The 21,017-nt window shown below is 38.3% G+C and overlaps 3 protein-coding genes and 1 long non-coding RNA gene across 12 annotated transcripts in view; 3 read left to right on the forward strand and 1 right to left on the reverse strand.

Annotated features, from left to right (window-relative positions):
- LOC124179166 (rhophilin-2) overlaps positions 1 to 1,717 on the forward strand; it is a 50,543-nt gene extending 48,826 nt beyond the window's left edge. For all 5 annotated transcript variants that reach the window (XM_046563341.1, XM_046563342.1, XM_046563338.1 and 2 more), the window contains one exon: positions 67 to 1,717. In XM_046563341.1, the coding sequence (XP_046419297.1) occupies positions 67 to 267 (201 nt within the window). In that variant the 3' untranslated portion in view covers positions 268 to 1,717. The remainder of the gene's footprint in view (positions 1 to 66) is intronic.
- Positions 1,718 to 6,122: 4,405 nt separating this feature from the next.
- LOC124179192 (clavesin-2) lies at positions 6,123 to 15,697 on the forward strand. 3 transcript variants are annotated; one of them, XM_046563394.1, is made up of 6 exons: positions 6,123 to 6,682; positions 6,774 to 6,876; positions 12,819 to 13,215; positions 13,397 to 13,707; positions 13,820 to 13,913; positions 14,067 to 15,697. In XM_046563394.1, exons 3-6 carry the CDS (start codon positions 12,822 to 12,824, stop codon positions 14,219 to 14,221), a joined length of 954 nt encoding a protein of 317 aa, XP_046419350.1. In that variant the 5' UTR covers positions 6,123 to 6,682; positions 6,774 to 6,876; positions 12,819 to 12,821; the 3' UTR covers positions 14,222 to 15,697. The 3 variants fall into 3 exon arrangements, with proteins under 3 accessions (XP_046419350.1, XP_046419352.1, XP_046419351.1); XM_046563396.1 differs by lacking the exons at positions 6,123 to 6,682; positions 6,774 to 6,876 and adding an exon at positions 11,121 to 11,330; XM_046563395.1 differs by lacking the exons at positions 6,123 to 6,682; positions 6,774 to 6,876 and adding an exon at positions 11,547 to 11,807.
- LOC124179207 (transmembrane protein 14C) lies at positions 15,449 to 16,969 on the reverse strand. The gene is made up of 3 exons (XM_046563414.1): positions 16,566 to 16,969; positions 15,844 to 16,033; positions 15,449 to 15,743 (listed from the first exon to the last, which is right to left on the reverse strand). Exons 1-3 carry the CDS (start codon positions 16,639 to 16,641, stop codon positions 15,674 to 15,676), a joined length of 336 nt encoding a protein of 111 aa, XP_046419370.1. The 5' UTR covers positions 16,642 to 16,969; the 3' UTR covers positions 15,449 to 15,673.
- An 84-nt stretch (positions 16,970 to 17,053) lies between these two features.
- On the forward strand, positions 17,054 to 19,338 carry LOC124179211. 3 transcript variants are annotated; one of them, XR_006869981.1, is made up of 3 exons: positions 17,054 to 17,250; positions 17,825 to 17,940; positions 18,888 to 19,338. It is a non-coding gene; the product is annotated as an uncharacterized LOC124179211 (long non-coding RNA). The 3 variants fall into 3 exon arrangements; XR_006869980.1 differs by having other exon boundaries at positions 17,057 to 17,225; XR_006869982.1 differs by lacking the exon at positions 17,054 to 17,250 and adding an exon at positions 17,615 to 17,635.
- The last annotated feature ends 1,679 nt before the right edge of the window (positions 19,339 to 21,017 follow it).

The following is a 21,017-nucleotide window of genomic DNA, read 5'->3' on the forward strand; positions in this document are numbered from 1 at the left end:
CACTTCTCACTATAACGATGACGCGAGGGTAGCGCGTTAAAGACATTTTTATAACCCTCCTCACAGAAACCAGTGAAATCGAACCGTCACGACAAAGGTAGCGTCTCCGCCAGCAGTTCGTCGGGTGTTTCTTCAGGACAACCGAGTCCTGCAGGATCGGTAACGACTGCTCACGTCGCTAGGAGGCTCCCTTGGAATCCTTTCAAAAAATCTGGCAGTCAACGGGACAGCAGAGACCTCACATTTGACAACGTCATACTGAGATGATCTTACATCACTCTACAAAATTGTCTGACGAATTTAGAGAATCAGATTTGCGAGACGCCACTCTGCAGAAGCTTCTATTTATACACTGCAAGTGAGTAGATCTGATCATATAAGGGTATACCGAATTCTTCGCCGTCATTTATTGCCCGCCCCTGCTTTGCTCTGCAATTATTGCAGCTTCGCTGATGAATAGCGTCGTAGACGAGTTTTTGCTCTCGTGATAAGATTAATTGACAGACTTTTCTTGGCAATCGTACGCTTTTATTTTCTTAAATAATTTGTTTATCTACATACGAGTAATATGGTGAAATTAGGATTTCTTTTTTCTGTATTTGAAAAAAAGGCAAAATTAATGAAAAAAACTTATGTAATTAATCTTAAAAAAAAAAAAACAACTAAATCGCGCAGACGGTGTGGGCCAATTTTTTTTCATACTATTGATCGGGAAAATCACAATCTTGTCGGAGGAAAGGATTCATTTAACTTTTTCTCAATATATATAAATGGTTATCGCGATGAATAACTATTGTATTACAGATTTGTATAAAATCATTAATTGTATGATAAGAATCGTATGTCATAAAGATGCTTATACCACAAGTATCTTGAGAAGCTCATCATAGAAGTAAAAAAATGTTTAATAATAATTTATACATTACAATGTAAAGCAATTTGCATAACATATATGAACAGTGTAATATAGCGTTAGAGTAATGTTTATATATATTTGCCATACAAATTTCATGGGGTGATAAGAATCTCTAACTATGGAAGGGACGTTGTAGTTAGTTAGACATTGTTATTATAACGTGAGACTGCATCCACACCTTTCTCGTCAAATCGAGATCAAATGGCCAAGGTCGTTGAATGCATACATAAATATAATAACACCAAACTGGGATCCTAAACCGAGAAAGAGTTGAGTATAATCTTTATAAGTTCAAATTTGTCTACTTCCTCAAAACTTATTACAGGTTTTTCGCCAAATCTACCGGACTTTGGAGTGAACGTTTTTGAATATTCCCTGCCACAAGTCGTACTTGGTATTTGTCATTATCTGACCTAACTGTTTTGGTCACGTTTTTTCATTGTTTCGATAACCCGGAGATTTCGAACCACTAAATGCCCCTTCCAGACATCAAATATTATAAACAATTAAGGATTGTACAATTTAATTAATCGTCTAGTACAGTTCGCAATGTACATACTTGAATATATTATATCATAATTTGTAGTTATATACCGTCTACATTAGGTGTTATATGTACCGATTGTATTTCAGGAATCCGTTGCAGGTAACAGGATGGTCTGAGGACTTTGTGGTTGTAAAATTTTTATGATAATTTTTCAGACTATCCTGTACGGTAACAAGATAATATAAATATCTTTCGTTGTATACTGTTATTGATTATTGAGCGATAAAGAATATATTAAAGGCATATCAAATTCACCGGTTATTCTTTATACATGTTTTTCTAAACTTGAATAATCAAATTCACATGCGCCGTAATACCGTTAGCATCGGTACCACAGTATCAGAGTAATCCTATTACCGTGACTCTGATGTTGTATCTCATTACCGGTGAACAGAATATTTCGTCGCTTTGTAATCGACTGCGGATCATATTTTGTAATCTGCTGAACCGGTAAAGGCGTAAACTGAATATGCCTACGTAAGTATGAGGACAAGTACGGAAATAGCTTAACGTAATACTAAAATTATCGATTTTCATTTCACTACTTTAATATTCGTGGACGCTTTTTAATACTTTCGCATTCATGCCATTTTTCGCGTAAAAAGATTCTTTTCATTTTCCGAATTTCGTTTTCGGTTAAAACAGGCTCGAATGAGTAATTTTTAATCGTCTTTTATTTGATCGATTTTGTCTTTTTTGAAAGGACACTGAATAAATTTTCATTGAATCTCAAGAACGAAACACTTGCTCAGATCATCCAGAATTCATTGAAATTTCTGTACAATTTTACGTACAAAATGCCGACCTCATCTGTTAAACAGGTAACAGAAAATTGAAATACAAAATAATTACATAACAAACAAAAACATCATAAAATTAATATGCTCCGGGAAATGAAAGGGTCGTCATAAATTTTTTTAAATCATCTAACATCAAGTATGGCTGGTTACGATTTGTTTTGAAGTCTTAAATGAAATTTATATTCCTCAAGCGAATGTATATAATACGAGTATAGCTATATATAGACTGCTGGAAAAATGGGCGAATTCGAGGAAACGAATTATAAGTCGTTTCCGAAACATGTGAGGACCGCAAAACTTGGCACAGAGCAAAACGGTTGACGTTAACGATAATTTGTATTCATTGATTTTAATTTTAAAGAATGAAGCTTGTTCTACATATTTTTGTCTAGAAGAAACCCGAATAGAATTAGATGATTGACTGTCGAGGTATGAATTCCCAAAATTTATCCATTCTTTCAACCATATCGTATAGCTATAACCCGCTGATTCGATCCCGGAAATTTTAAACCTTACAGAGATCTAATGGTAAGTCAGATCTTTGATCGATTGTTATTGAATTAAGAATGATCGACCAAATTGCTTATTAGTAATTCAGCCCAGACCTGGTTTTGGAAGAACTTATTTACCAGTTAACGATACATCGTATAATGGAAATTGATTTCTTCGAAGAAAATCAAATTACATAATATGTTATGTCAGTTGATATACGATATATTTTGCATGGGACGGTTGAAGTGGCACGTAGCGCATTCAAAATCCTATTTGTATCCGATGTCACGATGCCCGTTAATCAATTAATTCGAATCGATTGCAAATGTTAATATTACCTATCAATTCTAATTGTAAGTACGTTGCGCGTATAGGTAGAACAACCTTGTGAGATGCATTAGGTCGTCGACACGGCAATCAGTGATCGATAGTGCCCCGATATTGAAAAATCTCTGGTGGAAGTACAAACGTACACGCGTGGAAAATCCTGATGAATACCAATAAAGGCATTGATACCGACCACAAGCCTTCGGAACACTTATGCAATGAACACGATCCGTGTATACATAGTTTTTTCTTTTATGGTACGCGACACAATAAATTTAGTTAGATGCTCATAAAAAGTACAGAATAAACTTTTTCACGGAATATCGCACTATGTGACGCAATTTTACTACCTGAAGTTGCGAAGCACTGTCGGCGTATGTGACGAATCTCCATAATTCGCTAATTTTATAAGAGAAAAATTACGTAATAATTTCACGATTTTATTCGAACTGAAGAAATCTATCTCGAAAGCTCCAGATTGTTAAACTTAAGCGCAATTTTGTCATTGAGAGTTGTTTTTTTACTATTGTTCTTTAAAGTAAAAGAAACTGGAGCATTGTATTTTGGCGGTAGAAGTGTCTAGTCGATTGACATGAATGTGGTTCTACGTGATGATACGAATTATTGTTTTAACTTTTTTTGCCTAATCAAATAATACTTATTTCGTTTTTTTAATTGCAAAAATTTTTTATCCACCACATTTGGTAGATTCAACAAACTCTTTCTCTGTTGTTCATGAAAGCATTAAATATTCGAGAGGGAAAGTCAAATTCTTTGTCAAAAGTATCGTATGATCGATCAGTGATAGCAACGTATTGCTGTAGACGGTTATAAGAATAAGGTATACTCAATTTCTGTAAACAGTCTTCCACGTTCGTTAGACTCAAACGGAATTTTGATTGTATGGTAGATAAATCGAACAAATGATTCGTTTTGATCGTAGTTATGTCACGTATTTTTCAATACCTTACACAATATTTTTTCGAAACCGCAATTATGGATTGATTAATAAAAATTCTGTCGGTGTGTGAAACAATTTTTGCCATTAAAGGTATCGTTATACACATCGAGTTCAAAAGTGATATTATAAATCGTGGCTAATTCACGGTCATGGAACACCGAAGATTACGACGCGGTTTCGTTCGCGTGTGTAGGAATGTTAGTTTGGTGGTCACTCAGCTCACTGAAATGACACTGCGACGTAACTAAATGAACGATTAATATTTTGAACGTGCAGGTTTCCTGCAACGCCAGACGTCAATGCCACCAGTTTACCCTCGTCTATTTTGCAAACAGATGTTAAATTATCCGTACTAGGGTCCACGGTAGGCTATATCAATAAATCTGCCAGTCAGTGTAAACAAAATGAAATTCCTCGGAACTGTAACTATTATATTCTACCTGTATATATGTAAAATTGTGAAATCTCACGAGCAAGACGGATATGCCAACGTATACATATATAAACTGCTGTGCACCGTGGTATTCATTGTACGTGCTCTGAGACCCTCACCGTTGGTGCAGGGCGATGCACTTTCTTTCAGATCCGTTCTCGGTTTTTAGGGTCATCGGAGAAAGTGGTCGTCGGAGTGCACAAGTCTAAATATAGCCTTTATGCCACACAGTAACACACAGATCGGTCTGTTTAACGGTCGCAGTGAGTGAAGTTTTCGAATCCTTCGAAATTATGCAATAATTCTATGTCAGACATGTTCTGTCGGGCTGCATAGGAATAAAACGCAGTAAAAGGGAATCGGAAAATTGATACGGGACATAGCTCCATCAACAATTTTCCAGATTAATTTTGTTAATGACAGTCTCGTTGCTATCGGAATTTATTGCCACCGGCTACTTTGGCGTTTTTCGAGTTAAATTACCTCTATACCTTCCTTATCCTCATAACATACCATCGCTTTATACTATTTCCATACCACTAACGGTTACATTAATATTTTAACTACGCATTATACATGCAGCACAAGCCTTTCACTTGACGAAAATGTAATTCATATCTTATTTTTAGACAGCGGCTTCCAGAAGTGCGATTTAGAGGCACCTGCGATAAGCGAATTTATCAATCCAATAATTATATTAGTTCGTACTTCGCCTTGAAACCTAAGGTACTGATCACAGATGGTTCGATTTGAATAATCGGTTACGGAATACTTACTTCAATCCCGTGATCAACCGTTATATTCATTAGTCAGGGATTGCGTAACTAGTTAAACGGCATTTATCACGTATAGAAAGTAACTGTAGGTAGCAACGTTCAAATGTCCTACTAGTTCCGGAAGATATGTCGATCTTATATTTCCGCTTTTCGAATGATATCATTTCTCCTGCGGTTAGCAACACTGCGTTTATTAGGTAGGTATTAATATCAATTATGTAACCACGATCGTTTAAAGGCGAGCGTTGAAAATAATACCAGAGTTCTTACAGTCGACATGGTGAAAGCGAGCGCTGAGCATGTGCTGATGAACAACGTGCTCACAGCAGTTTGAAATCGGCCTTAAATCGAAGAAGCAAATTACAGCTTGAGTCACCGACCGTTTCAGCTATTGTGCAAACTACGAGAATCACAATTTTACAATTTATACTTGAGGAAATCAAACTTTGTAGTTCACTTACTTGTATGCCTCTAGGCTAACAGCTGCATACAATATGCTTCGCATGATATTTCTTATTGAACATTATTCCGCTTCACAAGACTCCTTCATATGTCGTATACGGGTATACGCTATTTTGAAAAGCATATTGAACACCCTAAAACGGACGAAATCCTCCTGCAGTCCAGCCCGAAGCTACAAGTTGAAATCCCAGCCGATGGTGCAACCACAAACCAGCTCAAATACTGGTGAAAGTCGTGGTGCCAGTACCACCTTCCATCTACTGAAACCTGCGGTGCTTGCAGTTGTCGCGTCCGCTAGAGTGGACGCAGCATTCATGACCGACTGTATAATAAGTGATTGCTAAATGAAATTTTACTTTTTTTATCTTCCTGTATAATTTTAGAATGCCGAAAGACCTGATCAACAGAGAGCTTAATTGCAGTAGGATGATTGGTATCGAAGCAAGCAAAATTTACCAAAGCCAAAGAATCGTGAGGTAGAAATACATCATTGCGAAAAGGTCATTTAAGAAACGACTGATTGATCTGACTGTAAGATAAATGTATGGGACTTTGACCGACCAGCAGTAGTCAAGTGTTAATCCAACAGTTCGAATAAGGATACGAAGCTGCAGTGACCCAATCGGTGTCTAGTGTTACGAAATAGTTACGAAACCTGAGCTGAGAGAGAGACGTGCCTCTACGAACAAAATCTAGCCTGGGAACATAGAGTTCCTTGACATCATGTATACGCTTCTATCCTATGGATACGTTCGTTCCAAGATCGGCAAAGGGCTTTTGGACTTGGCCCTAGTCTTGACCACCGCTGATCCCATCATCGTTCTCCTTTCACTTCGTGGAGGAAAACTTTTTACCGTGTATCTCTGGTTAGAACGGAATATGATCGCCCGAGAGGATACCGGTGTTCTCAGAGCTGAGAGGAACTCCGAGGCATCGGTCTCGACGTTGAATACTCTCCAGGGAGAAAGGTGAGTCGTCTGCAACGCATGCGCGTACGCTCTGGAGGGAATTACATCGGCCTCGACAATACTGTCAACTAATTGTTGTATGTTCGAACAGGGGTATACCAGTCATGCGGTGAAGATTTCGAAGAATACCACTGCACCGCAACCAGTACAGCCCTCGTGATTGGACCAAGTGTTTTGGCAAACTGAACCTTTCGGTAAGTCTATACCTGCCATTACTTTCTGCCCGCACACACGTCTCTTATCCTCCCAACCATTCGCTTTTCTCTTTATGATAATCCCGGTGCTTTACCACAATGCTTCAATGCCTTTTAAATTATTCGAATTTAAATCCCGCTGCTTCTGATATGCATTTTGAACCGAATATGCGTACGCACGCTTCGACACCCGATGGAATATCGTTGTATAAATTGTGAATCAACCCTTTCTTGTTTCAAATCTTTGCGTAAGTCGCCGTACCGAAAACGGTGATACCGGTAAATAATAGGAAACTGTACTTTCAGTGGCATTTATTTACACTCGTGCCAACAACTAACGACCTTTCACTTTGACTTCTGTTCTGCTTAATTATCAAACCAATTAGGTACCTTAACAGCGACGCCGTGTTATAGGTATTCAGAAACCAAAAGCCTACGTTGCTCAAATACGACCACAGGCGTAGATGGTAATTAACAATGTCATTTTACACGAATACATGCGCAAGAACTACTCGGTGACATTTTGCAATTTTTGGAACTAATAATGTTGCAATGCTCGTAAATTCAGAAGTAGGTCGCCGGAATTTATACGTACCGTCCATAACATGAGTTAAGCGGGCAAGAAATCTTTCATCGCTGTATCACGTTCGCGAGCAATTTCTCAATGATTCCACCATAGATCAGAGCTGATGATAAATTTTGCTCCAACGAAAACTTGTATGATTTAAACCATCACAAAACCTGCATGGGAAATGAGGCATTAGGGCATTATGTGACGAGTATGGAAGAACAGGTTGAACACGGACAGCTGTCATTTTTAAGCTATTAACACCCATTGACGACGTGAGGGTTCACATGTATAACAAGCATTAGTGATACCTTCTTGCGGTCGATACAATTTGAAAATTCAGCTGCATTCGATCGTTCGAGAACATCCGAAAACATGAACATTAATCATTGTGCCTGCCAGTGGTCAACATCACTCCCATACGGTGGCCAGAAAATGCATATCGTTGTTTGCGGATTCGGAGAAAAATTTGATTTAATCAAACTTGCATTTGGATATCATTGATGGTTCAGGTATTTACTGATATGCATGCCGTGAGCAAAATTCATCACGGCTAAATAATGAAAAATTTTAACAAAGCACAGAGTAAACACAATTTATTGCTGCTTTTGCTTTCGGACATAATTTTGATGGCTTCATAGCTTTTTGATTATTCAGCGGAATTATATTAAATGTTCAACAAAGACGAGACAAAAAAAAACTGAGCAATTCTTTTGAATTATTCAAATTTCTTCAGTGAGCATGAGATCATTTTACAACGCCGTACCGTCAATTCTCAATAGTCATTCTCCGTTTGTCTTACGTTAGTAAGCAGTAAATTTGAAATGTTTAATTTAGCAAAGCGCATCTTGTCGATTGAAAAGTAAACACCATCTTCACGGACAGGAATCGCTAAGTTAAACGTCCTTGTGTCGAATACCTTCAACTGAAAATGAGTACGTGTGTACAATGCTACGGATGGTTCATGGCAGGTATGCGTTCGCACGCTGTAGATAAATACAGGTATAAATTATCGAAAGTAAACAGTTTTGTAATTCTACATAGTTGAGTTTATTGAACCTCTCCTGAGAGTTAGGACAAGAATTTCATAATCTTTGCCCTGGTTTTGCCCAGTCAAGGAACATACGCGTATGTAATAATGTGAGCACTAGAATGACCAGCTCAATGAGACTGGCCTCGTTTCCATTTCTGCTATTACCTATCTTGTTTAGAATTGTTAGATCCATTGGCTAGATCCGAAGTTGATGTGCAACAATTTTCAAACGATAACGCAGCTATCAACTAGCGGTAAATTGGGTATATCCGGTATAAAAATGATATAGTAAGCTGTGTAATCCTTATACGATTTTTGATCTAATATATCGGATGATTCGTGCTGTTGTAATTTATAATGTGATTTTTTTACAAAACAAGTCATGCAATAAATTATACGTGAATTTCAATCATAACGTTTTATAATTTAACACATGATTATTTTCAGTAGGGTTAAAATGCATTTGTGGAGGTGCAGTACGCGTGATTCATTATCAAATGGATTGATGTTTTGAAATAAAACACCTTGATAATCCGCATATCAATTAGAATTGGTAAAGTACAAGGAGGAAAAAGCATTATTTACTCAAGCCCTCATCAACGAAAGCTTCTCAACTTTCATATACTTGTCTAAGTAACCCTTTCATCGATACGTCCGCGTCGACCAATTGTTCTCTCATGCACTCAAATATCGTCGTGTACGTTTCAACATCTTTCGTGCCTACCCTCATAACCAGTTTTCTTTCAAGGAACTTTTGACAAGCTCATAATATTTGATCAACGAAGAAACGTACCGCATGAAATTGCTTGGCAAAATCGTAGTCTGTACTTCTATCTTGCGACTTTATTATCGCATATTTTTAAGCAGCCACCTGAAAACAGTCGTGTGTCGATGTCAGCTCCAGTCATCGTTTTTCTTGGGTTTTGACGGATGCGAGCTTTGGTTTATTACTTTGAAGATTACTTATTAAAATTCCGAACAGACTCTACGCGGCCAACGCCTCATTGCCACATTAACGCTAGCAGCCAATATTTTAGCATAACAATTCGCATGCCTGTTGAATTATGCATATTTACTTCAAGAGCAAGCGTTCAATTTACGAGGAAATCCTTATGAATGCTAGGGTATAACGCCATTAGCAAACCTAAGGACCGCTAATTTTTAAGTACACGAGTGTACGCACTTCGAGTACACATCAGCTGCAGGGTATTTCCCAGGTAATCGTAGTTTTTTTTTTTTTTTCAATTCGCATGCATGTCCCACGGAATTGAATAATAAACTATTTATGTAGAAAAAATTATCTATGACTATATGAATGGTAAATCTTGTTGACTCTCTACAATAAATTAACCAAACAATCAACCAGTGGGTAGGTCCATGGATGGAAAAAGTGTTGTTTCAATACTATATTGATGTTTTAAATTGCGTTTGTTACCTTACTTGCAAATTGGTTGCATGAACTGCGAAAAATATTCAGGAAAAATCTACGCTGTTGTTGTTACATTTGACGCACAAACTACCGTGGAACAGTCCAACTTCGAGAGGTGTGTTGTTCAAGTATACGAGCTATCAGTATGTTCTTTTTTTTTTTATCTATATCTTAAATGAAAATGGTGAATTTTTCCTAATTTATATTCGACGAATAGATGTAGTACGTGCGCATCCGTGATATTGTTTTATTTCTTCGTCCATGTTTAATGTGAAGACAATAATATTCAATTGGTTGTTATCAAAACGAATCAGGGCATTTGTGTAATTTAAGGTCGAGGCAGCAGGGTAGAAACACAGTGCCGAATCTATCCCGGAATTACTTTAAAATCGGTTAGTGATAAATTAGCAATTAGTCATATTTATAGTCGGGACTTACAATCACTTGGGTATCTCAAGGAAATAACCATCTTAATTTTCGTATTTCGAAATCGACAAAATTCAATGAAACAACAGGTCGTTAAAAATTTTCCTTGAAAAAATATTGGTTTGTTATCGAAACGATATGCCTTCGGCTCTTTGATGTTCTTCGAATAAAATTGTCTCCAATCCCATGTGAATGTGTCTGTGCCTTATTCATAGCACCCGCACGAGTCACGTTCAGGAAATGTTAATCAAAATTTGTTTGTACAGAGTTATGTCAATCTTGACTGTATTTCATTAGCAGATTGACGGAGAAAAATGAGCACAGCTATTCAAATTCATGCAGTCTGCTCTTTAAAGTAAGACCTGTGCCTACGTTCACACAGCAATGCTCGTTTTCGTTGCGAGAGAACGTCTGTAAAAAGTGTATGCAGTATTGATGATTTGTTAAAATCATTTCGCAATCCGTCAGATCGAGCTGAGACGGAATTATAATTTAAGAGAGTTAATTTTTGAATGTCACGATTACGACATCACAGTGCTCATAAGTCACACCATAATAGCAGTACCAACCATCAATACGAAGCTAGAATTGTGTTGCAATAATTACAATACACAATGACATGCGTCAGCTCATTTGAGGAACTTTGACCTGTTTCTGTCGGAATTACAAGCCACGTTCTACGCAATAATTTTCACTTCAAACGTCGTATGAGTCGAATCAGAGTTTGTCCGGAAAGTTAATTTTACTCATTGAATAAAATTTGAAGACCGGCAATTTCACCGTTTTCAACGTGTTTCTCTATGACGGGGAGAAAAAATGGCCTTGTTATTCGTTGGTGCGGTTGAGGGTCACCCCCGCGGTTCGAGTGAAAGTAAAATAGACGAAGGCTAGGAGAAGAAAGTGAATCTTCGTCCAGGGATCTGCTGCTTGAGCAAAGTTGAATACGGATCCTGCAGGCGATACATGTACTGTAGGCTCGTTGCTGCAGAAGCGGCTAGGTAACTTTCAAAATTCGTATAGCGTTCCGAGTAATTAGATTTAGGATGTAATCGTACGAAGATTCCCCTAGTATAGCCGTGGGCGTGAACTAATAAGTTTTCCAGGTGTTTGGGGGGAAACTAAAGTGAAATACCGAAATTTAGGTGAGGGACAACCGAATCCAGACGCGGCTACGTTGCTGCCCGTGGAGTTAAATTGGACGGAAATCGTAGTGACCGGACTATTTCGGTTTTGGGCATACGACGATCAACACCTCAGTCCGTTTCGGTCTAGCTCCGTCGAGTGTCCTTCTCTTGGAGTTAGTCAGTGCGATCGGTGAACAAGACCTGTGACGGTTGTGCGTTTAAACCTTCGAATTAATTTTACGTTTCAAACATTTGTTAACCCCGACCTGCAGTGGAAACGAAAACACTTTGTGAATTGAAAATCGGTTTATAATAATTCCTTCCTTACGAAGCGCCCTCTCCCAGTCGGCAGTGAGTAATAATAATCTTCTTTTTCTTCAAATATTAGAAATCATTTGAAGAGTTCAACGGTAACATGGCAGTTTCATGTACTTGGATTTTCTCGTTTTCGTTCAGTTGACATTTTTTCCACAATTTGGTCACCTCAGCTTACTTCGTAATGTTTTAATTATTTTTCTTTTCAGCTGTACGATTAGACACATATTTTGAGTTCCTGAAGATTTGCTGGTAAATTTGGTACTTGAATTCATTCTATTCATTTGATCGTACGTTTGATTGGGCCGTTGATCTATAAAATGAAATATTAACGATACAGTATTTAACCATAAATTTAATTGATGCCAGTCCTGTTAGACTGATATGCATTTAACGATTTATATGATTTCCGGGATAATTTAGTGTCAGGTAGAATATTCAAATAGAAAGTTGATTGCCGCACACATCAATGAGCGTCGGACTCATTATACGTGTGTTCACTTTCATTTTCTTTAGATCGCTTATTGGTTAACGCAGTCACGAATATGCTTTTGTAATGTGTTAGGAGATGATTATGAAATAGCAGGCACCAAGTTTCCATACGAAATTCGTTACAAGTTTTGTTTTCGTTCGCTTTGAGAATTCGGAACAAGTCCGCGACGGTACTCCCTCTCAAGGCCTCCTTATATGAAAAATCGCCAACTATTAACGTAATAATTTTTTTGTTGCGTAAAGTACTATGTAATGTATATGTATAATATAGGAATCGAAAGTTTGCTTGAACGTGGTCATAGTTCGTGAACAATATGCTCGCCATCGATTCAAGTTTATACGATTTGTTACGTGGAACGTACTTATGCATTTTACCCTTGTACTTATCGTTACATTTTCACGACTCCCGGTGGAGAAATTTTACATTAATCAAGCAAGAATGATTATGTTATATTTGCCGAGTGAAAGCAACCTATTTCCACTTTCCTCTTACGAAAACCGTTATACCGGTGATCACTGACTGCATAAAAATTGTAACTTGACATTTGGTTTCAGGTAATGGGTATGGGAGGTCAACACCAAGTAGAGGGTTATGAGTGCGGATTAAGTCCAGAAACCCAGACGGCCGCAAGGGTAGAACTCAGAGAAGATGAGAAAACCCGTGAACATGCCCTCTCGCAGCTTAGGCACTGGATACTCAAGCATCCTAAAATCAAAAACTGCCGAACAGACGCAGTCTTTCTGCTCAGATTTCTTAGAACAAAAAAATTCAGCGTTCCTCTGGCCCAGGACATGCTCGAACGATACCTAACCATCAGACAACTGTACCCGAACTGGTTTCAAAATTTGGACATCAAGGACCCTGCTATGGAAGCCATCATAGACAGCGGTTATCTGGTTCCTCTTCCTCAGAGGGATCGTCTTGGTCGCCAAGTTATCTTATCTTGTGCCGGTAAGAAGCTTTTGAATGCCCAAAAATTCATTTCTTACCCTCACCTCGACAGCGTACGATATATGAAACCGGCGTGTTATCGTCTTGTTCATAATACACTACACCTAATCGAATAGTATTCTAGGTGCTGTTTAACTTGATATTGGGGAAATTATAACGATGCATTTAATATTGGCTTCAGGACGATTCGATCCATACAAGTTCACATCGGCTCAAATGGCTCGGGCGCACAGTTTAGTGGTCGAAACTTTGATGGATGAAGAGGAAAATCAGGTTCACGGGTATAGCCATGTGAACGACGAGTCTGGACTGACAATGGGCCATCTTAGTGCGTGGTCGTTAACGGATATAAGGAATATGCTGAGGTGCATTCAAAACAGCACACCAATGCGGCACAAGGAAACTCATTTCATTAACATTCCCAGCTATGCCACAAAGATCATTGAATTTGCAGTCTCGCTTCTCAACGACAAGCTTAAAGGACGCGTTCTGGTAAGTGAGACTGCGAACAATCGTTGGAGAAATTTGTAACGAAGGGGGAAATGGTAGTTGACCAGGATGGCGCTGGATTTAATTAACCTTTCTCTTATTCCGTCTCTTGTAGGTGCACAAAAATCTGGATGAGCTGAAACTAGCAGTCGATCCAAAGATCCTGCCAAAAGAATACGGAGGTGAAATTCCGATGGCGGAAATGATTGGTGAGTAATAGTATTCATCTTTATACAAGCATTTATTTATCCGTCTTGTTCGTGCAACAGTCTCTTTGTAACTTTCACACGGAAGCTGAGGTATATACCTTCTGCGTAACGTAACAGTTTGCAACAGTAACGTGTCTTATTCTCGGTATTCAGCAACTTTCAAAACAACGCTGCACGCAAAACGGGACGAGCTCAAAGCCCTGGATGACATGTACATTGAGCTCTCTTCGAAAGATAACTGCACGTCAACTACGAGTGATGGGTTGGGTGGTATATCTGGCTCATTCCGGAAGCTGGAAGTAGACTAATGCTCAGAATTGAGCGTTTCAGTTGGGTGTAAATATTGATGTTATTGCGGCAGAACCGTTAACGCCGAATTATTAAGTTCAATTAGTTATACATATATAACGTTACACATGTCTTCACCGCCTTAAAAACAATAAGCCTAATCCTCTATTGATGAGTCACAAATAATTGGGTTGAAATATTCCATTCCAATTAATATATTCTTAGTATTGTGGTCTCCGTCGTTACTCATTGACGATTATCAATTTGTACATATGACAACCATGTCTGTTTTATTCATTAAGTACGCTATGCGTTAATTTTATTTTAAGTTACTATTAGATTATCTATACGGGATATGTGTGTTAGCAGACAATAGCAATTATGTTGCCCTGCCGGTGGATTCAGTTACCTACAAATGTTTTCACGAGTCTCTAACAGAGCACCTTAGAAATAATTTATATACGATTAAAAATAAGCTATAAATATATAAATATATTTAGTTTTACATAACGTTTCGAAATGTAACCCTTACATGACTTACAGTATTTGCCAATTTTAATACGTAAGTCGTTACTTGCTGCAGAATAAATTAGAAAGTTTGATACTTGGAGATTTCGGCACATCGCGTCAAAACATTACGCGGTGACTTTGCGTTATAACCGATTGATTAATCGTAATTGGTAAATCGGCTCATACCTTGATAGAAATTCGGTAGTTGAATGTTCATCGTGCATCGTAAAATGTAAGACGTATATCTACTTTCACCTGATGGTGATGAAAAATGATGAGTGTGATAAGTATCCCGTAAATCACTGAAAATTGTACTCGGAATAAAGTGAATAAAATTATAAGGGAAAATTTATTTAGATCATTTAAAATTTTTTATCATTTCTTTCTACGAAAGATTTCATGCAATACGGAAAATTTCATTCAAACGGAATGCGAAGATTTGTAATTCAATTTATTTTTCAGCGAAGGGTGAAGAGACAACCCAGCCACATTAAAGTATCAATAACAGAAGAGTTAAGCATATATTTGTATAGCAAATTGTTATCGTTTCCTTAAATAGAGGAATTCGTTTGTTACTCATGATGTAGGTTGACCTGATTCATCTGAAAAGTGTTCAGATTATTTGATGAATGGATTGGGAAGCTTTCAATAAATTCAGCGTCATATAGTTTAATCTAGGAGTTCATCTCAAAGTACTACAGGGAGTGCATAATAAAATGAGATTAAAATACAATGAATAATAATCGAGAAATTTTATTTATTCTTTTGATAAAATTACAACGAGATCACACTACGTATCACTGTGATTAATGTTGAGTGCAATCTACGTATAAAACTATCGAGTACAAAATCATACACAACAATCACCATATACCCAGAGTGTAAAGTTGCACAGTAATACGGCTGCACCTTTGAATTACTTGTGCAAATTAATATGGATTAAATTATACAAGTCAAAATATTCATTGGTGCTTTGTTCCTGTTAATGACGGTGAAAAATGCCGTACCAAAAGCCTGACCACCATTGCAGTGCTGGAAGAATTTTATTAAATTGATGGTAAAATCCAATATCGACATAATCTGATATGTAATAAACCTTAACATTCCTACCAAATATGAATGCACCTATTACCTTATGACGGTAATCACACCAGCAGGCATAACTTTTCCAGAATTATAGAATCGGTAGCCCATTATGCCGCCGAGAGCTGCGCTTGTACCCAACAACATCCCATAATTGTTTGGATCCTGTGTAGTTTGGTATGCTCCGAAACCCAACAGTGAACCAAACAAAAGTCCAGCACCCAATGACGGTATTGAATCTGTGGAAATAAATTTTAAGAATTATATCGATCTGAATTTCGTAGAAACCAATTAGCTGCAATCGATGTGAGTTAAAATGAAAATTAAAATTAAAAATTGAAATGAATAAATAACGAGATACTTTAAATCCTCGATGTCCTACAATGGAGTCAGACGTTATAGATAAGGTGCCTTATGAAAGCTGCCAAGTTTGAAACAATGAAGATAAGACAGATATCATGGGTAACGAATCGTGAATGTGATCAAGCTGTAGATACATATCGGATCAACGAAAGTGTACGAAAATCGATGACACAAGAAACGATTGCACATACTCTACTAAACAATTGAGAAATGACGATGTACGAACAAGATCAAAACAAAATTATTGTAAAATTTGATGATTGTAACCCATGATTCATTATTAGATTTGCCATGCTCAAAAGATGTATCAATTGATATGAAGAGGCCGAAAACAAACTAACGTGAGAGTGCAAAAAATAAGTCTGACCGCATAGGAATTTCCGAATGAGGAAGTTAAAACATACTCACTAGATTTAACATAACCCAGTATGCCACCCGCAGCAACAGTAGCGGCATACGCAAACCCGGGAATATCCAAAGGCATTTTTAATGAATAATTTCAAGCGATTCCTCAACGTTACGTGAAGGCCCAAACCGCCTGCCTGTCACGCAATACTTTGATCTCGAATTGAGCTGGTAATAATTGATGTGATAAGACCGGACACTATCGGCTGGATTCGAAATCACGATGCATGATGACAGAGTAGTCTAGGAGAGTTCACGCTCACTTTTTCGTAACACTGATAACGTACAGTCCTCTGACACGATAGGTCGGTAATCACATGTCGGTAACTGATCCGTATCCCTGCAAGTATTTAACAACAGAAAAGCAAGGGATGATACGAAACACCTTTCTAAAGATCATGATTTGAACTGGTCGAATTTGAACAAATTATAAACATCCACTGCCTCGATGATGCTAAGCACGGTGGAGTATTCTAAAATCGGTTACTGTTATGCTCTTACCGACGATGCACTCGGATAGTTGATTCCAAGAACCTATATTGTGTTAGATGGCACCACAAAATGGGAGATACGGTTGTGGAAGTGGTAGCGTCCGGTTCACGGAGAAGGAATATTAGCAGGCCATAGCAGGCTACAGTTCGTGGAGTCGTCGGAGACGAAACTGTGAGAATCATAGACATTGTCTATGGTGGGATATAAAAGAGCCCTGCTGAAAAATGTCGAAAACACAGTTTCTCGTTTTTTGGCTGTAACTTTCGATGCGTTGATCGCAGCGTATTGGGACTGCGCCCAATTGATTTCTCTCGCAAAATTACGTCGGAATAATGCATGAAAGCATTTATTCCGGCACTTTTCGAAAACGCGAAAATTTTCACCAAAAATACAAAGGGGTTGGCCTTACTTTTTTTTCATTTTTGGAGCCGAAAATTTTTGGTCTCAGATTCGATTTGAATGACCCTTACCTGACTAGTTGGACTCTCAGGAACTCGAAAAACGCAGCGCAAAGAGCGTAGGACCAACAGGAGGGAAATGGCGACTGAAAAAGCACCTGCTGAAAAATGTCGAAAACACAGGTTCTCGTTTTTTGGCTGTAGCTTTCGATGCGTTGATCGCAGCGCATTGGGACTGCGCCCAATCGATTTCTCTCGCAAAATTACGTCGAAACAGTGCATCAAAGAATTGATTCCAGCATTTTTTTAAATCGTTGAAATTTCCGTCAGAAGTCTAAGGTGGTTAAGTTGAATTTGTTTCGTGATTTTCAGAGCAAAGAACATTTCGACTCGTTAGCTGACTCGTTAACTGAAGAATGAATCCTTGGTCCACGCCTGACGATCGAAGGGCCAAGCCGCTTTAGTCGGCAATAGGCAGGAAAGATAAAGTGCGTATTTCTTGTCTGGAATGTGAGAACTGAAATCATTATACGTCATATCATATCATCATACATCATACATCATAAATCGTACATCATACATCATCATACATAGTATTAAAGGTCGAAACCAAAGTTTGGATGTCGGATGTTCAGAAAGTGACGTCACCAATTCAAAATCAGCTAGCCGAATTCCTCAGTCTGGAAACAACCGCGCAGTAGAGCGGACGGATGAAAGTCGCGCTCCGCAAATTTCGAGTACCGGGTTCTCAACCTCCCGGATCCCGCGCTTCGGGTCCGCTACGTATTTCGAGTACCGGGTTCTCAACCTCCCGGATCCCGCGCTTCGGGTCCGCTACGCGGTGAAACTCGACTTCCAGGATAAGCGCTCCGTGGTTCCTGGTTCATGTTTACAATAAATTATTTCAATTCGTTTTTCGCGCAAGCCCAAATTCAGTAGCTGTCAGTGCGCTAATAAAATTTCTATAACTTTACAATCTTCTCATAATCTTTTTGGTAAAATATGTCGATAGAAAAATTATATCAAACCTTAGACATTATTTTCGATTTGTTCTCACGCTGAAAATATTTATGAGTATTCGAGGTATAACTCGAGGTGGTTGGCGGTTTTCGTTGGAGGTGGTTAGGGACGGTTGCGGGTAATCTCGGTGATTCAGGAGGAGGGGGACGAGGATTTGTGCTCGGTGAGTGAAACACTTTTATAATATTGCATGGCAATTGCAATTATATTTTATCTAAAATATTTCAAACTTGTCATGCTTACAATAAATTATTTCAATTCGTTTTCCGCGCAAGCACAAATTCAGTAGCTATGAATAAGCTTATGCAATTTATTCTATTATTAATTAATTAATTAATCAATTACTCAATTATATTAATCCTTACACAATATTTTCGATTTTTTCTTATACTGAAAATATTTATTACTATTTAAGGTATAACCTGAGGTGGTTATCGGTGGTTGTTCGAGGTGGTTGAAGGTGGTCGGAGTTGGACGAGGAGGAGGACGAGGAGGAGGACGAGGAAGACGAGGAAAACAAGGTGGACGAGGAGGGCGAGGTTTGTGCTCGATGAGTTTAACATTTTCATGATATTTGATGAAGTAGGATCAGGACCAGAAGTAGGAATAGTAGTGGGATCAGTAGCAGGAGTAGAAGTAGGATCAAGAATAGGATCAGGAGTAGGAGTAGAAGTAGAAGTAGGATCAGAAGTGGGATCGGGAGTATGAGTAGGATCGTGGAAAGATGTAAATATAGGAGTGGGAGTAGGAGTAAGATCAGGAATGAATTAATTGTGGCATTACCCCAACGTAATTTTGCGAGAGAAATCGATTATGAGCAGTCCCAATACGCTGCAATCAACGCATCGGAAGTTACAGCCAAAAAACAAAACCTGTGATTATATGAATCCTTACGTAATGTTACTGATGTGTTCTTATACTGAAAATATTTATTGCTATTCCAGGTACAACCCGAGGTGGTTATCGGTGGTTGTTCGAGGTGGTTGGCGATTGTTGGAGGTGGTCGGAGGTGGACGAGGAGGAGGACGAACTGAACTGAGTCTCAAAACCCTGTTGACATAAAAGCAGCTATTCGATAGAAATTATAGTTTATAGTTTACACAGCCCATTGCATGATATTTCATTATAAATACATATGTTTCAATGTATTCAGGAATAATTTATCAAATATATAGAGGTCATGTGCAAATAATAAATGAATTGATTCGACCGCAGTTTGATGTATTCATTAGTGCTTTAACAATAAATTTAAGCTTTGTTACTTCTTTTATTTTATTATGGATAATCAAAAACATTTCCGACTATTCGTGCTGTGGAAGCATGGGGATTGAACCAAATGTAGCAAAAGATTAGAAACAGTGTATGTAGAGTACGAGTATTTTTCTAATAATACAAACAGAATAGAATACCACGCCTTGCGAATTAGCTTTCCAGACAGAGATGAATGATGAATTTTAAGGACTGCATTATCGTTGTTGAATATTCTATGCCTCATGGGAAAAGAAAATCTGTAACGATAAAATTGATGCACTGGATCATCGTCGACTTTAACTTTTGAAATGTCCTACCATTTCCGAACACCTCCAATCATCCTATTTATCTATATTACTAGATTAGCTATGATACGAAAAGAGAAGAACTATTCATTTCGAAATGGGATTCTATTCGACGCGCGCTCGATGTATTCCATAACATTAGTATTCATAATTATTCCAACAACTTTTCATTTGCTCTCTCGATCTTGAATTTTCATAGGCATAGAATCGAAACGTTGTTTAAGCTGGTCGCAAGTGAAGTATCTGCGTTGGGTGGAGGAGCAGAATTGTTTTTCGAAAAGTATTCGGATGGAAAAAAATTCAGAGTAACTGTAATACATCACGGATGCGTTAATTTTGAACGAGATGACACGGATGCTTCGTATATGAGACAGTATTTAACGCTGCGTCGTGATTTAAAGACCTAGAAAGATGATAGGGAGAGAAAGAACGACGCTTCTTAACATTTCGAGTGTATTTTAACACACATTTGAAAGATACGAGCGAAATTTTTCATCATCCAACTGTCGCAGAACGGCAGCGTTATTAGCCGAGCCGTTCACTGAAGAATATATCCTCAATCAACGGCTGACCATCGAAGGGCCTGGCCGCTTGAGTCTGGAATCGGCAGGAGAGATGAAGTGTGTATTTCTCGTATGAAACGTGAAAACTAAAAGCATTATACATCATATCATATCATCATACACCGTACACCATACATCATACATCATACATCGTACATCATACATCATACATCATCATACCTAGTATTACAGTTCGAAACCAAAGTTTGAATTTTCGGATGTTCGGAAAGTGACGTCACCAATCTAAAATCGGCTAGCCGAGTTCCTCAGTCTGGTAACAACCGCGCAGTAGAGCGGACGGTTGAGAGTCGCGCTCCGCAAATTTCGAGTACCGGGTTCTCAACCTCTCGGATCCCGCGCTTCGGGTCCGCTACGTATTTCGAGTACCGGGTTCTCAACCTCCCAGATCTCGCGCTTCGGGTCCGC

Source organism: Neodiprion fabricii, chromosome 3, assembly GCF_021155785.1.
Source record: "Neodiprion fabricii isolate iyNeoFabr1 chromosome 3, iyNeoFabr1.1, whole genome shotgun sequence".
In the NCBI taxonomy this organism is placed as follows: Eukaryota; Metazoa; Arthropoda; class Insecta; order Hymenoptera; family Diprionidae; genus Neodiprion; species Neodiprion fabricii.

Excerpts from the sequence above, each read along its gene's own strand:
- LOC124179192 (XM_046563394.1), top strand. The coding sequence starts at position 12,822 with ATGGGTATGGGAGGTCAACACCAAGTAGAGGGTTATGAGTGCGGATTA. Across the intron at positions 13,216-13,396 it reads AGTTATCTTATCTTGTGCCG|GACGATTCGATCCATACAAG; the intron begins GTAAGAAGCTTT and ends TATTGGCTTCAG. Across the intron at positions 13,914-14,066 it reads TCCGATGGCGGAAATGATTG|CAACTTTCAAAACAACGCTG; the intron begins GTGAGTAATAGT and ends CTCGGTATTCAG.
- LOC124179207 (XM_046563414.1), bottom strand. The coding sequence starts at position 16,641 with ATGCCTTTGGATATTCCCGGGTTTGCGTATGCCGCTACTGTTGCTGCG. Across the intron at positions 16,034-16,565 it reads ACTGGGTTATGTTAAATCTA|ATTCAATACCGTCATTGGGT; the intron begins GTGAGTATGTTT and ends TTATTTCCACAG. Across the intron at positions 15,744-15,843 it reads GGTGTGATTACCGTCATAAG|CACTGCAATGGTGGTCAGGC; the intron begins GTAATAGGTGCA and ends AAATTCTTCCAG.